This window comes from Sarcophilus harrisii, chromosome 6, assembly GCF_902635505.1.
Source record: "Sarcophilus harrisii chromosome 6, mSarHar1.11, whole genome shotgun sequence".
Lineage (NCBI taxonomy): Eukaryota > Metazoa > Chordata > Mammalia > Dasyuromorphia > Dasyuridae > Sarcophilus > Sarcophilus harrisii.
In genome coordinates this window covers 245,267,726-245,284,727 of record NC_045431.1, presented here as the reverse complement: position 1 = coordinate 245,284,727, position 17,002 = coordinate 245,267,726, and the positions used below count along the sequence as shown (strand labels likewise).

At 53.3% G+C, this 17,002-nt stretch overlaps 2 protein-coding genes across 2 annotated transcripts; one reads left to right on the top strand and one right to left on the bottom strand.

The window, feature by feature from the left end:
• The first annotated feature begins 1,282 nt into the window (after positions 1-1,282).
• CCDC86 (coiled-coil domain containing 86) lies at positions 1,283-7,053 on the top strand. The gene is made up of 4 exons (XM_031941431.1): positions 1,283-2,399; positions 4,400-4,529; positions 6,326-6,400; positions 6,610-7,053. The coding sequence occupies exons 1-4, from the start codon at positions 1,378-1,380 to the stop codon at positions 6,727-6,729; spliced, it is 1,347 nt and encodes a 448-aa protein (XP_031797291.1). The 5' UTR covers positions 1,283-1,377; the 3' UTR covers positions 6,730-7,053.
• Positions 7,054-7,646: 593 nt separating this feature from the next.
• PTGDR2 (prostaglandin D2 receptor 2) lies at positions 7,647-13,865 on the bottom strand. Its single transcript, XM_031941430.1, has 2 exons — positions 13,692-13,865; positions 7,647-9,232 (listed from the first exon to the last, which is right to left on the bottom strand). Exons 1-2 carry the CDS (start codon positions 13,758-13,760, stop codon positions 8,072-8,074), a joined length of 1,230 nt encoding a protein of 409 aa, XP_031797290.1. The 5' UTR covers positions 13,761-13,865; the 3' UTR covers positions 7,647-8,071.
• Positions 13,866-17,002: the final 3,137 nt, after the last annotated feature.

Here is a 17,002-nt window from a genome sequence, read left to right as displayed (position 1 = left end):
ATACTGCTGCTTGTGCTAACTTTGGCCTAACAATTAACGCCAAGAAAACACAACTTCTCCACCGGCCAGCCCCACACACGGAACTGTTGATTACGGAAAACGGATTAGTTTTGAATCACGGGCATAAGTTCCCTTTCCTTGGCAGGACACTTTCCAGGGATGGCTACACTGACAGTGAGACTGGCCCACACGTGGCCAGAGATGGCTCAATGTTTGGGAGGCTGAATCAGACGCCGAGGTCCTTTCTCAAGCGCAACTGCTGATGATTCAAACTCTCCAGAAGCTCCTGGCAGCAAACACGCACTGGCCCGAAAGACTACTTAAGGAGAACTCACATAAAGCGCTCACATGGAGCTCAGAGAATGGATACAAGGACACTCTCAAGGTCTCTCTGAAGAACTCTGGAACCCTTTGTGGAAGATGGAAGACTACGGGTCTCAGGGTCAAGCAGCACCAAGTGCCCAGAGTCAAAGGCGGCTTTGTGCTTTGTGCAGGACGCAGAATTGCTCAAGAAACGTGAGAGGTACAAACGGAGTCATCTCCTCTCCAAACGTGAGCACGGGGCCCCCCTGGAGGAGGGCCCTCCACAGTAGGATACGTGGCGCCGTGAGCCCAATACAGTGACGTTACTTTGGTCCTCTTAGAACAAGGATTACTCCCAACCGGCCAATGCACAAACTCCGTATGACTGCAACGCAGGCTCTTCCTGTGCGCGCGCATCTCTGTTCCTAGAAATATCCACATTTGTTGTTTCTCAAGCTCAGAATAACCAAAAAAAAAAAAAAAAAAAATGATTATTTAAAAAAAACCAAAAGCCATCGCCACCGAGAGTGAAATTCCAGCATCAAGAAGGTGTAAAAGCAAACCCCCTGGCCCCGGGCTTCCCGCCTCCCTGCTCTTTTGACCGGCTCCTCCTGCTCCCTTCTCTTCCCCCCCCCCCCATTTGTTCCTCCTCCACCTCCCGCCCCCGGGCCTTTGCCCGCACCTCACGCCGGGTCTGTAGGGAACTCCTGCCCTTCCACCCGCCCGCAGCCTCGGGGAGCTTTTCCTGCCCCGCCCCCACCCCTGGGCGCAGGGTTTCTATTTGGGTAAACCTCCCACTTCCGGGCAGAGTGCAAGCTCCCTGAGGGCCGGACCTCTTCCTCGCCCTTTTTCTTCGAGCCCTCAAAGCCCAGATAAAGAAATGCTTGATGCAGCACCGCGCTAGCGCACAGCAGGCCCGCGAACGAAGCGAGTCCGGGGGCTGGTCCCGGTCCCGGTCCGCCGGTGCCCTTCCCCGTCCGTCCCCCAGACCCTCGGAAGCCCAGCACCATCTGGGGCCAGCGATGGGATCTGCGCAGGCGCAAATGCGCTGCTCGGAGAGGAGCAGGAAGGCGCATGCTCCCGGAAAGTGCGGCGCTGGGGTTTTGCCCCTCACCAATATGGCCGACGGGGCACCACGCCTTCCAGCCCTTCGTTGGCTGTCGCTGTTTTTGGACGTCACTGGGAGCGTCGGCCGCCGGAGAACCTAGGCGCTCCACGTGGGTCTTCTGCTGGTGGGCTCGGCTGGCGCGGCGGGAGGCCATGGAGACGCCCCGAAGGAGCCGGCGCCTGGGGAGGCGGGAGGCCGAGAGCCCCGCGGTCCCCGCGAGCCCGGCGACCCCGTCCCGGCGGCCCCGCAAGGCCCGGCGCGGCCTCCTAGGGCCCGAGGCCGCGGCGGCGTTAGAGCCGGTCCCGGAAGCGGCGGCGGGGGCGGGCGAAGCGGGCCCGGGATCCCCGCGGAGTCACCCCGAGCCGGGCCCGGGATCCCCTAAGAATGGGGGCAGGGACTTGGGATCGCCCCAGAAACAGGATCCGGGCCCAGAGTCCCCCCAGAACTCCGGAGGGCCTGGTTTGGGGTCCCCCAAGAGCTCTAAGGGACAGGATTTGGGGTCCCCCCAGAGGAAGGATCAGGACCCCCAGAATCACCCAGAGTCTAGTCTGGGGTCCCCCCGAAGCCAGCAGAATCAGCAGGCCAAGGGCGCTGGCGGCAAAAGGGAGCCAGGCCCGAGACCCTCCCAAAGCCCCAAGAAGCCGTGTGTGGGGTCCCCCAAGAGTCACGGGGAGCCCAGCCCCAGGTCTGCCCCAGAAGCCAGCTCGGCGTCGCCCCAGAGTCTGAGAGACAAGGACTCCGCGTCCCATCGAGGACAGCCCAGAGAGGGCCCTTTGGGTCAGCCCGAGCCAGTAACCCCCAAATCGGGGGTGCTGCCCCAGGATGGAGCCGCAGAGACCCTGCCGAGGGCCCGGGCCCCCCAAGCCAAGAAGCGGGGCGGCTCTCCTGCCCCCAGCCCAGCGCCCAAGAAGGCCACACAGGAGGCCCTGGTCATTCCCAAAGGAAAGCCCAAATCCGGCCGCGTGTGGAAGGATCGCAACAAGAAAAGGTGAGGGGGGGGAAGGGCGCCGCTGGGACAGCTCCCGGCAGCGCTTGGGAAACAAAGTAACCATAGTAGGAGGCGATACTTAGTAACAGCCGGGGGGGCCTAAAGCTTGTGCGGGCCCGGGCGTGCCGGAGTCCAGGATTGTGAATCACTCTCAGCTGGCTGGGCCTGGGCATCCCTAACTCCCCTCCCCGGCCCTCTGCCCTGAGACCAGCCTGGGGGGGAGCTGCCGGTCTTATCACCCAATTTACAGGTGAGGAAACTGAGGCAGCCCTCAGCTGACAGTCTGTCCCCTCATGCAGATCTCCTTTTAGAGTCTGGGGCTCACTGGCCAGCCACAGCCGGCCAGGGTGGGTCAGAGGTGGCACCCTGATTGCCACCCACCAGGCGGCACTGTCCCTGTCTGTGCACCTCATGTCCAGTGAAAGGGATGCTGGCGGCTAACCCTCACGTTTAAGGCTCAGGTTGGGGAAGGCATTTCTCACAGGCTGGGACGCCGCTGCCCTCTGCCCATTGTCAGGCAGCCTGTTCAGGAGCCTATGCTGAGGATCTGAGCTGGGCACCCGCCTCCTCTGCCCGACCTGTGAGAGAAGGCAGCTTCCCCAGCTCCTGCGTGACCCTGGGCAATATGAGGATGAGCTCCTCATCCCTGGAAGTGTGCAGGTCCTGCTTGGGTGAGATGCTCTCCAAGGGCCCTTCCAACTTGGAGGGTGTGTGACCCTTGAAGGCTCAGTAGGGTCAGAGGTCAGGTAGGAGGTTCCCACCCCCATTGGCCCTGGCCTGAGGCAGCTGAGGGTGCATTGGATGGAGGCCAGCTGGGTCTGAGTGCAGCCTCAGGCTCTTTTCCTTGGGGGGGGAGGAGGGGGCGTCGTTATGAGGATCAAATGAGAGAATTTATGTAAGGAAGCATTGAGTAGGTACTCTATAAATGCTTGTTTCCTTCCCCTCAGAGATGATCTGGTTGGTGTAAGTAAGCATGTAGTAGGTATTCTATAAGTGCTTGTTTCCTTCCCCTCATAGATGATCTGGTTGATGTAAGTAAGTACATAGTAGGTGCTCTATAAATGCTTGTTTCCTTCCCCTCAGAGATGATCTGGTTGGTATAAGTAAGCATGTAGTAGGTATTCTATAAGTGCTTGTTTCCTTCCCCTCATAGATGATCTGGTTGATGTAAGTAAGTACATAGTAGGTGCTCTATAAATGCTTGTTTCCTTCTCCTCAGAGATGATCTGGTTGGTATAAGTAAGCATGTAGTAGGTATTCTATAAGTGCCTGTTTCCTTCCCCTCAGAAGTGATCTGGTTGGTCTAAGTAAGCACGTAGTAGGCACTCTATAATGTTTGCTTCCTTCCCCTCAAAGGTGATCTGGTTGGTTTAAGCAAGCACATAGTAGCTGCTCTAAATGCCGTTTCCTTTCCTTCAAAAGTGATCTGGTTGGTGTAAGTTAGCACATAGTAGGTGTTCTATAAATGCTTGTTTCCTTCCCCTCAAAGGTGATCTGGTGTAAGTAAGCACATAGTAGGAGCTCTATAAATGCTTATTTCTTTCCCCTCAAAAGTGATCTGGTTGGTGTAAGTAAGCACAGAGTAGGTGCTCTATAAATGCTCGTTTCCTTCCCCTCAGAGATGATCTGGTTGGTTTAAGCAAGCACATAGTAGCTGCTCTAAATGTTGTTTCTTTTCCCTCAAAAGTGATCTTGTTGGTATAAGCAGGCACATAGTAGGCGTTCTATAAATGCTTGCTTCCTTCCACTCGAAGATGATCCTCTTGTCTGCTGCCTGTGTTTCCCACATAGACCACTGGTGCCATGTTGGCTCCACACCCTGAGAAGAAGCTCCTTGAAGGCAGGGCTTTTGCCTTTAAATCCCCAACACTTGGCACTAAATGTGCTTGTTGATGGGCTGCTAGAGCACATCCGGAAGGGCTTTGAATGAATGCTGGGGGTTCTGTACAGGATGAGGTGCTCCGGGTCTACCTTCAGAACCCTCCCTCCCCCGCCTCCAGGTTTTCCCAGATGGTCCAGGACAAGCCACTCCGGACATCCTGGGAGCGCAAGATGAAGGAGCGCCAGGAGAGGAAGCTGGCCAAGGATTTTGCGCGACACTTGGAGGAGGAGAAGCAAAGATGCAAAGAGGTAAGGGCAGGAGGGGGTGGAGGGAAGGAGGTCCCCCTGGACTGGAAGCAGGGGGGCACAAAACAAGATGAGATGGGACAAGACTTAGAAGCCAGTGGGCACTCTTGGGAAGGGAACCGGCCGGATTCTGGACAGGTAGAACTCGGGGTCGGCTTCCTGGAGGAGGTGGTAGAGTGATTCAGGCCTAGGAGACATGAATATAAGCCGGCCTGACAGGAGGTGGCAGTGCCAGGAGCCTCAAGTGCCAGGCTTGGCAGAGGAGGGCCGGGCTGGAATCCCCCTCAGGGAAGGTACCGCGGGCCTCGACTTTCTGGTCTGCGTCTCCCATTCTCTGGGAGGATCTCCTACAAGTCCCACACCCCCCCTAGAGGAGTCCTGCGGGGTCACCCAGGACAAGATTGCTCCGAGCCATCAAGCAGGTTAGCCACGGTCAGCCGGCTGGTGGGGGAGGCCAAGTTTGAACCTCCTCTCAAGGCAGAGGGCGGGGGAATATACCATTTTCACCCTTTTTGTCAGATTGCTTGCCAGGGGGCGGGGGGGACTTGGAACCCAAAATCTTGCAAAAGTGAATGCTGAAAACTCTCTTTACTGGAACTGGGGGGAAAAAAAATATAGAAACCCAGAGTGCAACTGGAAAACACACACAGAGACGGCGAGTGGTCTGCCACGGCTGCACACGTGTGGCCATTCTGGCCATGTATTAGTCATGTAGTGAAGGAAAACTCAGAACAAAAGGGGAAGGCCCAGAGAAAGAAAAGGCAAATGGGCAAATCAAAAAAGACGGAAAACAGGATATTTTGCTTGGGTGTTAACGAGGAAGTTTCTAGCATGGGCCCAACTGGGGAGTCAGTTGCTGTCTTGTCCCTGGGGGGCTTCAAAGGGACTGGAAGGCCCATCTAAGGGAAGCTAAATATGGGTCTTTGGTGGCCGTGGGCGTGCCTGGGCCGTGGACTTGAGAGAGTTCCCGGAAACCCTGCAGGCTGCCTGTCCTTGGACTGTCCAAGCGTCAGGCACTCTCCCAAGTTCACGGCCTTAGACTGGGAGGATGATGGGATGAAGGCCCGCAGGGGTCACCAGGAGGGCCTGCCTGAGACCCCTCCCCAACCTGCCTATCTCCTCTCCAAGTGCAGAAGGCAGGTAGTCTAAAACAGTGGGGACTGGGGGCTCAGAGACAGCCCTGACCCTTCCCCTTGCTGCCCAGCCCAGGAGACAGTGGGCGACAAGCCCAGCTTCCTCACAGATGGGTCAGGGAAGGCTGGAGGCTCTGGGTGGTGCCCCGGTCTCTGTGCCTCATGGCTGAGAGCAAGCAGCTCAAGGCTAGCTCCCCTCATCCTCCCAGACTCCTTGGCCCTGCCCTCATTCTCCACCTCACCCATCCCCATGCCCAGGCCCCCAGGGAGTGAGGTGTGAACATGGCATCGGAGATGGGGAGGTAACAAGAGTGACATTTATGTAGCACTTGTGGGATTGGCAGAGCACTTTACACACCTTGTGTCACTCGAGCCTCACGGCAACCTTGGGAACTAAGCACGAGTATTGTTTCCCTTTGACTGTGAAAGAAATGGGGTAACCAGAGACTGAGCCAGAGTTACCCAGACTGGATCTGAGATCCGGTCCGGCACCTTCCCTCTGACACCTGGAGATGTCAGCGCTGGGAGAAATGGCAGGATCTGTGAGGAAGCTCAGGAGAATACGAAACCCTTTTCCCAGCCGAGCAGAGAGGGGCCCAGAGGTGGGCACTGCCCGCCGGGCTGCCCTCCCGAGTCCTTGCCCCCCCTCATTGCTGTTCCTTCCAGGAGAAGAAAAAGCGGCGAGCGGAGAACATAAAGAGGCGCCTGGAGAATGAGCGGAAGGCAGAGATTGTGCAAGTGGTGAGTGTCCCGGGACGCCCCTGCCCCGTGAGGGCACTTGGGACCCCCGTGCCTGGTGGCAGGAGGGGGCGGCTCTGTTCCTGTTGTCCCTTTGTCAGGGTTTTGGGCACCAGGGGAACGTTGACCCCAACCCCCAAGAGTCCTGGGAAAGGAGGGAGAAGCCAGGGGGGCCCAGGATTCTCAAAGATCTTCCCTCTCTTCCCCACTAGATCCGGAACCCCACCAAGCTCAAGCGGGCCAAGAAAAAGCAGCTCCGGCGCATCGAGAAGCGGGACACCTTGGCGCTTCTGCAGAAACAGCCCCCACAGCGCCTAGTGGCCAAGGACTGAGCAGGTGCAGGGGCCTAATTGTCCCCTTCCTTCTAGCCCCAGCCCTCTGGCACCTCCGGGCATGGATAGGGACTCGCTCCACCCGGAGGAAGCCGGGCTTGGACCTTGGGGGCGAGAGGGGAGCAGACCTTCTTTGGACTCCAGACTGAGAGACATGTCATTGTCACTATCTTGGAGGCAGGAGTGGGGGCCCAGAGGGCATCTGGCTGCCAACCAGCAGTGAATACCCCACTTTGGGACCCTCCACCCCTTGGGGAGTTGCTGCAGAGAGAGCTGCTGCATTTCTTTCTGTTTGTTAAATAATAGCATTTATTTTCAAAAATACATGCAAAGAGTTTTCAACATTCACTTTTGCAAAAACCCTATATTCCCAATTTTTCCGCACCCTTCCCCCACCCCTCCCCTAGAAAGCAAGTGATATGTATGAAAACGGGCAGTTCTATACAGATTTCCACATTTATCAGGCTACACAAGAAAAATCAGATCAAAAAGGGGGAAAAATGGAAAAGAAAACAGAGTGAGAATGCTATGTCGTGGTCCACCCTCAGTTCCCACAGTCCTCTCTGGCTGTAGATGGCTCTGACCTGAATCACCTCATTGTGGAAGAGAGCCACATTGTCAGGATTGATCATTGTATAATCTTGTTGTATATAATGATCTCCTGGTCCTGCTCACTTCCTTAGCATCAGTTCCTGTCAGTCTCTCCAGCCTCTCTGACATCATCCCACTGATCATTCTTACAAAACAATATCCATGCATATACCATCCCTTAGTCAGCCGTCCCCCACTGCTGGGCAGCCACCCAGCTTCAGTTCCTGCCCCCACAGACATGTTTGCACATGCTTTCTGATGCTTTTGCCCTTAAAGCTTGAGGGCTCATGGGCTAGCCCAGGGAGAACCAACAAAGCAGGGTTGTTTCCTCCTGACTCTGGAGAGGATATGAGTGGGAGGGAAGGAGCCCTTGGTCGATTGGGAAGGGGGGATATGCTAGGAGCAAAGGAGCCGCTGCTTTGAACCACTGAGGTCATGGGTCCATGTTTTCGTTGGCCCTGTGCCCATTTCTGGAGAAATTGACCCCCCAAAACTCATTCCCTCCCAAGTGTTAATGGCTTAAAGTAATTTAGGATCGGAAGAGCTTCACCCCTGCTTGCCAACCTGCTCCCCTTTAGCAAGTTTATTCCCCTCCAGCCCTCAGTTTACCCATCTCTAACAGGGGTTGCTCTGAGTTATCTCTGGGTTGAGGGGCGGAGGTTTGTGTGCCGCCAGAGATGGGGACATGGGGACGGGAGATGCTCGGGCCAGGACAGTGGGTGTGATCTGGAGGAGCCTCGCCCGGCCGGCCTCATTTCAGGGGAACCCCCTTGGGCTGCGGGGCTTTCTCCAGCTGTCTGGCCACCTTGGCCCCCAGGCAGGGGAGCCAGCGGCGGGGGAAGCCCACGGAGCTGAGGGTGGAGGAGGACCTGGACAGGGAGCCGCCCTGGGAGCTGCGGCGCCGGCGGCCGCCGCCGCACACCAGCTCACTGTCCTCCACCAGCACGCTCTCGAGCACGCAGCGCAGCGAGTGGCGCAGCTTGGTCAGCACGTCGGGGCAGGTCAGCACGTAGAGGAAGGGGTTGATCACGCTGTTGATGAAGGCCAGGCTGGACACGAAGGGCAGCGCCTGCCACACGACCGGGAGCAGGCTGGGGTCGTGGTGCGCCTGCGCCTCCAGCAGGCTGAAGATGTGGTAGGGCAGCCAGCAGAGCACGAAGGCCGCGATGACGGCCATCACCAGGCGCAGGAAGCGGCTGGGCTGGCGGCGGCAGCGGTGGCGCACCCGCAGGCTCACCGCCAGGTAGCAAGCGCCGATGACGCCCAGGGGCACGGCAAACGCCAGCAGGAACTTGCTGACGGCCAGGGCCACCTGGCGCCGGCCGCACACCGCCTGGCCGTCGGCGGTGCCCCCCGAGCTGTACAGCAGGAGGTTGTAGTAGCACATGACGCGCCCATCCTTGCGGCGCATGGTGTCCCGGAACAGGAAGTAGGGCACCGTGTTGAGCAGGGCCAGGCCCCAGAGCGCCAAGCAGACCTTGTGGGCCGCGGCCACGGTGCGGTGGTTCTGGGCCCAGATGGGCTTCACCACCTGCAGGCAGCGGTCCAGGCTGATGGCGCTGAGCAGGAAGCCGCTGGCAAACATGTTGAGGAAGAAGACGGAGGAGTGCAGCTTGCAGAAGGTGGTCCCCAGCTCCCACGAGTGGCCCACGGCCAGGAAGTAGGTGAAGAAGGGCAGGCTGATGGTGGCCAGCAGGTCGGACAGCGCCAGGTGCAGCACCCACGTGGTGACCACCGTCTGGCGCATGCGGCAGCCCACCACGTAGAGGATGGCCGCGTTCTCCAGGATGCCCATCAGAGAGACCAGCCCGTGCAGCGTCACCGACGCGTAGTCGATGTAGCGCCCGCTGGTGTTGGTGTGTGCCGGGAGGTCGCTCATGAACTGCAGCACCGGGCACAGCTTCTTGGGGCCCTGCGAGGGAAAGACGGGGCCCTGGCTCAGACCTCCGAGCGGGGCCGTTCCTGGGGCTCGGCCCACCCGCAGCTCAGGCTTTTCCAAAGTGTTATTTTAATTATTCCAGATTCATTTTTTAGATTGTTATTTTATTGATTTTTAAATTATTTCAGATTCATTTTTAAAATTATTTTCTTGGTTTTAAATTATTTCAGATTGTTTTTTATTTTATTGCTTTTTAAATTATTTTCAATTTCAGATTTATTTTTTAAATTACTATTATTGATTGACTTTCAAATTATTTTTTAATTATTTCAGATTTATTTTTGAAATTATTACTTTTTTGATTTTACTCTGGTAAGAAATCAAGCCAGGATTCCCAAAGACCTAGAAGCTTGGAATACAGCATCAGAACTTCCTTCCATTGCTTCTAACCACTGAGGAGGCCCCACCTGGAGGAGGCAGGGTGGCATCCTCTGCAGAGAATCCCTGCCCACCATCTTTGTCAGCATCTCAAGCATCCTCTCCGGGCATTCCTGCCCCTCGTCCCTCCTGGGTTGCCTCTTCCCAGCTCTCCATGCTCTACAGCTCAGCTGTCCTGGATCATCCCATCCCATTTCTCTTTGTTCCCACTAAATTGCCCTTGGAAGTCTTCCCCTCCTGTCTGTCCTCCCAACCAATCCCCCCTGGTCTCCCAACCTACTCAGAAAAATAAATGCAAAACCTAATGCAGTTTGTGATGGAGAGGCATCCCCCCCTGAGGGGGGGAGGGTGTAGTTAGGCTTTCCTGAGTAGGAGGTGGTCCTAGGACTGAGCTCTAAGGAAAGCTAAGAATTCTGAAAGGAAGAGAGAAAGGGTCCCAGACATGGGGCACAGTCTGAGCAAAAGCCCTGAGGCGGACCTGAAATATTTTTTACAGAGAACATCCAACCTCATCTCCAAAGAGTTTGCCTTCATCCCATTCCCTCCCTGTCCTTCGAGCTTTGTGCCACGGTCCCCCTTGGGCAGTCTAATGAGACCCATGGACCCCTTCTCCAAATAGCATTGTCAAATACATAAAGTAAAACCGTAGGATCACAAAGGAAAACAGTCCTTGAAATGAAGCTGTAAAAACATTTTTTAAAAAACAATTTGACAGAGCCTCCCCCTCCCACATCTCGCTCCCCACATTTAAACCTTAAGTTTAAGAATTCACCTAATGTGCCAGCTAAGGGCTTGCCCTCCTGGGGCTCCCTTTCTACTGTAATTATGATTTCCACTGGGGAACCTTTCTTTCATATGCTCTCCCACTCTATTTCATAGTTGTCATTTCCAGTGTCTAGTGTATCCCTTCATTTTGTCTGTAAACTCTTCCCTACATAAATCTACCTTTTGTCCCCTAAAAAGGGCTTGCCTAATAAACTGTTCCTTCTCTTCCACTCCCATCTCTCCCCTGTCTCCTTCCCATCACCCCCAGAGTCAAAACAAAATTCTCCCTTAGCCATGCTTTCTCAAACCATCATCCTGCCCCACTCCTGGAAAGCCAGGTCTGTGCTCTGCCCCCTCAGGTGGCAGGAGGGGACGGGGCAGTCCTGCTTCCGACCTGCTCTTCCTGAGAGCTCCGGGCCTTGGCAAAGCAGCGGTGAAGGAGGAGATGGATGAGGGAAAGGGCAGGGAGCTCTGTCATCCTGCAGCCAAGGGCTTCGGGTCTTTCCCTGGCTCCCATGGGCACCCAGACAGTCCCCACCAGTGGCTTAGTAGCTGCAGGCCCAGTGATGGCTAAGGCTGGCAGTGCCAGCCTCCCCCATCTGATATGCCAAGAGGAAGTGAGATAGGAACAACAGCAGAAGGAAAAGGGTTCCCCACACGCAAGCCCAGCTAGGAAGACTGCTGCCCCATCGGGGGAGGAAAGGGGCCATATCTGGATAGCCGGGATGTTATTTCCCACCCACAAGGGCAGCAGAAATGGATCCTCCAGTTCCCGAAGGCTCAAGACCAAGGGCCAGGCTGTCAGAGAGCCTTCGAGCAGGACGTGGCCCACTGCACTCCTCAAATACTGGGGACATGCGTGTCCCCAGCCCATACTGGGCACTCTGAGGTCCCCAGGAAGACAGCTCTTGGGACTGAGGGACTTCCACCTGTTCTTCCTGATTCCAAGTCCAGCACTCTCTGCCTCTAGGCTGGGGGGAGCCATGACATGGGGGAGAGAGAGCTATCAGAGAAGGTTCTGAGCTGAGCCTTGAATTCAGGAAGGCAGAAAGACATTGAAGGGTCACAGAGCCTCATTTTAAGGATGAGGAAACCGAGGAAGGAGAGGGTGTAGGACAGGGTCACACAGGAAGCGGCAAAGCTGAGGGAAGGAGGGAAGTGGAGATGTGGACAGGCAGAGGATAGGAATAGCATCCCATCCCCCAAACAAGGGACAAAGCACAGCTGGCCGTCGCTGGATCTGCCAAATGCCCAGAATGAAGAATCTCAGCTCACACTCAGGTTCTCAGGCCTACAAAGCTTCTGTCCTGAACCGGCCCACTTGGTTCTGACAGCATTTAGTCCAATTTCACAGACAGGGAACGAGGCTCAGGAAAATAAAGGGCCTTCCCAGGCTCACATAGCTTGGCAGTATCTGTCGCAGTTTGAACTCGGCTTTTCCCGACCCTAGATCCAACACTTCATCCACCATGCCCATCCTGAGGGTGGCTTTTGCTACCGGTGTGACCCTGGCCACGCCATCTCCCCTTCTCAGGGATTCAGAATCCCCCCTCTATAAAAGAAGGTGGTTAGACCAGCCAGAGCTAAGGGTCTCTTGTCACAAGCCGGGCCGTGTCAGGAGCAGAAACTGGAGACGAAGGCTCCACAATTAGTCACTATGGCACCCTGAGCCTGTAAAATCAGATCCAGGTAACGCCTGATGTCCCCTCAAACCCATCAGTATCATTTTTAGTTCTAGGATCATAAACAGAACTAGGAAGGCTTCCAAGGTCACTTTGAACCTCAGTTTCCTCATCTGTAAAATAGAGATCAGAATACTTATGATGTCTCCATCATAAGTTGAGATTGTGGATGTTCATACATGTGTTATTGACTGGCGTTTTTAAAAATTCATTTTGTCTTTTATTTATGAAACAAAAAAGCATTTCCATAATATAGTAGAATAAAAATGTCTGCACATGAAACCACAAATCTCCCGTGCACAACTTGCTCTCCCTTTTAAATATATAATAAAATTATTCTGTCTTGACGCTAGTAACTTTACAGATACTAGAAATCCAAAAGAAGAAAAGAACTAAAAACTGGGTTTGGTTCTTAAAAAGAGAATTAAAGCCATTCATATTATTAACAGTTTAGCATTTGATTGATAGCCTGCAGCATAAATTATGGTTTCCATCGTATCTACATCTAGAGTCAGGAAGCTCTGAGTTCAAATCCTATCTCAGACAGTTGACCCTACTCTAACAAGACACTTAAACTTTCTGCCTGGGTTTCCCCATCTGTAAAATGGAGTTTACAATACTCTCATTTCCTGGGTTTTCATGAGGATCAAATGAGATGTTTGTTAATTGCTTTTCAGACTTTAAGGAGCCATGGCAGGACTGGTGTTCCTTGGCAGTAAATGGCCCACAAGTCAGAAATTCATTTGATTATAGCATGAGCTCTTCCCAGGCATTTTTTTCTGTATGAGCCCATCCTCTGATGACAACGGGGTAGAAAAGCAGACAGTGCTGGCCTTAGGAAGCTGAAGGGGTTCCGAGGACCACAGAGATAGGGCTAGAAGGGACCTTCTAGTCCAATCCCCTCATTTTACAGTTGAGGAAACTGGCTGCAGGACACCTGGGCAGTCCCCGGGTCCGGCCAATTTATTTCCCAAGAAGAAAGTAAGAGGGGAAAGTGAAAGTTTTTAAGCACTGTGACCCCTGCCTAGTCTCCCCCCACGGTCTTTCACAGTGCCCATCCAGCCCGGAGTCCCTCTGGAGAGAGAGAAAAGAAGAAGGAGAAGGAGAAGGAGAAGAAGAAAGAAGAGGAAGAAGAAGGAAGAAGACAAGAGAAGAAAATGATGAAGAAGGAGGAGGAGGAAGAGGAAGAAGAGGAGGAAGGAAGAGGAGGAGGAGGAAGAAGAGACAGAGAAATACAGAGAGAGAGACAGAAAAAGAAAGAACAAGAAGGAGGAGAAGGGGAGAGAGACAGAGAGAGAGAGAGAGGAAAGGAGAGGGAGACGGAGACAGCACATGCAGAGAAAGTCGGAGAGAGAGAAATCAAGTATCAGCGGCAGAATGGAACCTGGGACTTCAAGTCCGCATCCTAATCTCCGCTCTCCCTCTCAGACGCACTTGGCTGCGTCCCGACCTCCGCGGAGGAAGCCGACACCCCCAGTGCGGGGTCTCCGGCTCTCCCCCCGGTGCGGGGTCTCCGGCTCTCCCCCCGGTGCGGGGTCTCCGGCTCTCCCCCCGGTGCGGGGTCTCCGGCTCTCCCCCCGGCTTGCCGGGCTTCTTTCCGCTCTTACCTGGGTCCCAGGTGCAAATGAGAGGTGGGAGTGGAGGGGAGCCCCTGTTGCCAGGCTGAGGGCTCCCATCTCGAGGCTGCCCGGGGCTGTGGAGCCTCTGTAGCAGGTTAACTCTGTCCGCTTTCGGTCCCAGCGGCCTTATCTCAGCCCGGAGACCAGATAAGTCCGCCGTCAGCCAGCCCGCCCCTAATTTACCCTGCGCGGGGAGCCCCGAGCCCCTCCCTTCGCAGGCTGCGCTTTAGGAAGCCCGCAGGGGGCATTTTTGAGCCTTTGCCTTAAGACACAAATGGTCCTCTCCCTCGGCCCCAAGTGGGTGGGTGGGGCAGCCGGGGGCAGAGGGTATGCAGACCCGACGCGCTCTGGGGCTTCTTGCCCATGTGGGGAAATCTCCACTTGGACAAAGAAGGGGATTGAAGGACAGGGAGGAAAAACTTTGTGGTCGGGCTGCAAAGGGAGGGAGCCAGCTCGGGGGTCTGCCAGCCCACGGCCAGGCTCTGTTTCTCCACCTGCTCTGGGGGAGCTCTTATAAGGCAGACGGCAGAAGTAGCAGAGAGGGGCAAAGGCAGAGAGCATCTGCATTTCCCTGGTCCTGAGGGTCGTATCTCTGTGTGTCACTCTGTCTCCCCCTTCACCTTTATCTCTGTCTCTTTATATCTCTCCCCCTTCCTTGTCTCTGTGTCTCTGTCTCTGGTGAGCAGAACAATATCCACAATGCTGACAACAACGTGAATGGGGAGTGGGAGTGGGGAGGGGGGGACACTATCCAAAAAATAACACTGTATAATGAGACTGGCCAAACAGCTCCCCAAAAGAGATGGGAAGATGAACCTTCCTCCTTTCTTCCCAGCAATGGGGAATGATGGATGTAAAAAAAAATCAGCTTGATTCAGCTAATGTTCTAGGGTTCCTAAACTGCTTATTCTTTGTTATAAGGAAAACCGAGAAGGGATATCGAGGGAAATGGAGGGGATATAAAAGCAAAAGATCAATGTTTTAAAAAAGTTAAGGGGAGAAGAAAACTGTTTATATGAGAAAAATCAGTGGGACAGCTTCAGAAAGATTCGAATAGAATAAAATAATATTCTAGAATAAATCAACCAAGTTCACCCAGCTAGTGTGTGAAAGCCTGGAGTGGGAAGGTAGGAGAATACATAAGAGTCATAAAATGAGAACCAAAATGATATCCCTAGGTTAGACTGGAGTTACAGTGTGTCCGACTGTGGCTGATCAGACCAATAGGAACTCGGAATGCTCTGCCACAGGTCAGACACAAATAGTGGTGGATTCTAATTTTGCCAATTCCGTATTTCCTTTGGGCTGATTCAGTGCTGCTTTGCTCCTAGAGCACAGCCCTTTCTCTGATGAGGGCACGCCGGGCTGGGCGATCCTGGGCCAGTGTCTCCCATGTCATGCAATCGATTCTAAAGTTCTTAAGAGAGACCTTGTATTGCATTTTCTGACCACCCTGTGAGCGCTTGCCCTGTGTGAGTTCTCCATAAAAGTCTTTTTTGGAAAGCATACATTTGGTCGTTCAAACAATGTGCCTAGTCCAACAGAGTTGTGCTCTCTGCAGTAGAGTTGGCAGTTTAATTCGGGAAAGGACCTCGGTGTCTGGTACCTTCTCCTGCCAGGTGATCATCAGCATCATCTTAAGACAATTCAGATGGAAGCGATTCAGTTTCCCGGCATGGCGCTGGTAGACTGTCCAGGTTTTGTAGACATACAACAATGAGGTCAGCACAACTTTTGGCAGTCAGTCTAATACCTCTCTCCCACGCTTTCCTTCAGAGCCTCCTAAACACTGAGCTAGCTCTGGCAACGTGGGTCAGTCTCATCATTTGGACATTCCTAGAAAGTATCCTGCCAAGGAAAGTGAACTTATCCACAGCCTTTAAAATTCATCATTTCCTGTAACCGATGGTTCCACATCTGGATGGTGAGTGCTGCTGATGGAGGACCTGGGTCTTCCTGCTGTTCTTCTTAGTCATGAGATACACAAGTCTTCAGTAATAATGACCATTGCTGTTGCTGTCTCCAACTCCATTCCTCCCAAGGATTCCCTGCCATCTCTGGTATTCTAAGCCTACTCTGGCATTAACTCTAAGCGTGTCCTTTTTTGGCACATTGATGATAAGGGTCTCCAGGTCTTCATAAAATTTATCTTTGACCTCATCAGGATTTATCAGACACCGTGGATGTAAGTGTGTTAGTGAAAGCAAGAGCTGAGGAAGATAGCGTGAGAGAAAGAGACAGAGACACAGAGAGTCAAAGACAGAGAGATAAGGCAGGGGAGAGAGGGAGGGAGAGAGACTCAAAGAGACAGAGATAAAGAGAGAGGGAGAGAGAGAAAAAGAGAGAGAGAGAGAGAGAGAGAGAGAGAGAGAGAGAGAGAGAGATGACCCTCAGGTGGACTGGAGAAATGCAGGGGCTATCTCTCTTTGCCCTTCTCTACTAGTTTGCTATCAGTCTTTGGACTGCCTATGGAACATCCAAAAAGTTCTGTTTATTTAACAGGAGAAAGAGATGGATGGATAGATAAATGATAGGTAGACAGACAGATAAAACAAATAGACAGATAGACAGACAGACAGACAGATAGATAGACAGATAGATAAAGCATTTAAATGTTCCTATGTGTCTGGTATTAACACACTGACACATAAAATATAAGTGAAAAAGAGTCCCTTAAAGAGTTTACATCCTAACGAGGGAAAACAATGCATAAAAAAGGAGCTTTAAGTTGAAGAAGAAAGGGCAAGGCTGATGAAGAGGAGGCCAGGGGTGAGAATGGGAGTGGTGAGGAAGGCAATCTAAGCCAGAGACTCACCAGCCACAGGAGAGAGCCAAAGGGAGGATGCATCTCTAGGCTGAGAAGGCTGTTGATGAGGAGGTTGCAAAGTACAAAAAAGCAGGAGGGGAGCTGGAAGGAATCATGTTTGTATTTTCCCTTCTATCTTCCTTCTTACAGTTGTGTGTCACTGACACCTTGAATAGGATAGCAAGATCTATGGACCCTTCTCAGAATATTGTTTTTAAATAAATAAAATACATGAGATTACAATTGTAAAAACAGTTACAATTATTGTACTGAATTAAACCATATCGATATTATAATGGGGAGCTACAGCTAGCTGGCACAATGGATAGAATACTGTGCCTGGAGTCAGGGAGACCTAACATTTACTAATTGTGTCACTCTGAGCGAGCCACTTCCCTCTGTCTGACTCAGTTTCCTCATCTGTAAAAATGGAGAAGAAAATGGCAAATCACTTCATTATTTTTGCCAAGAAAACCTCAGAGTCGTAGAGTCA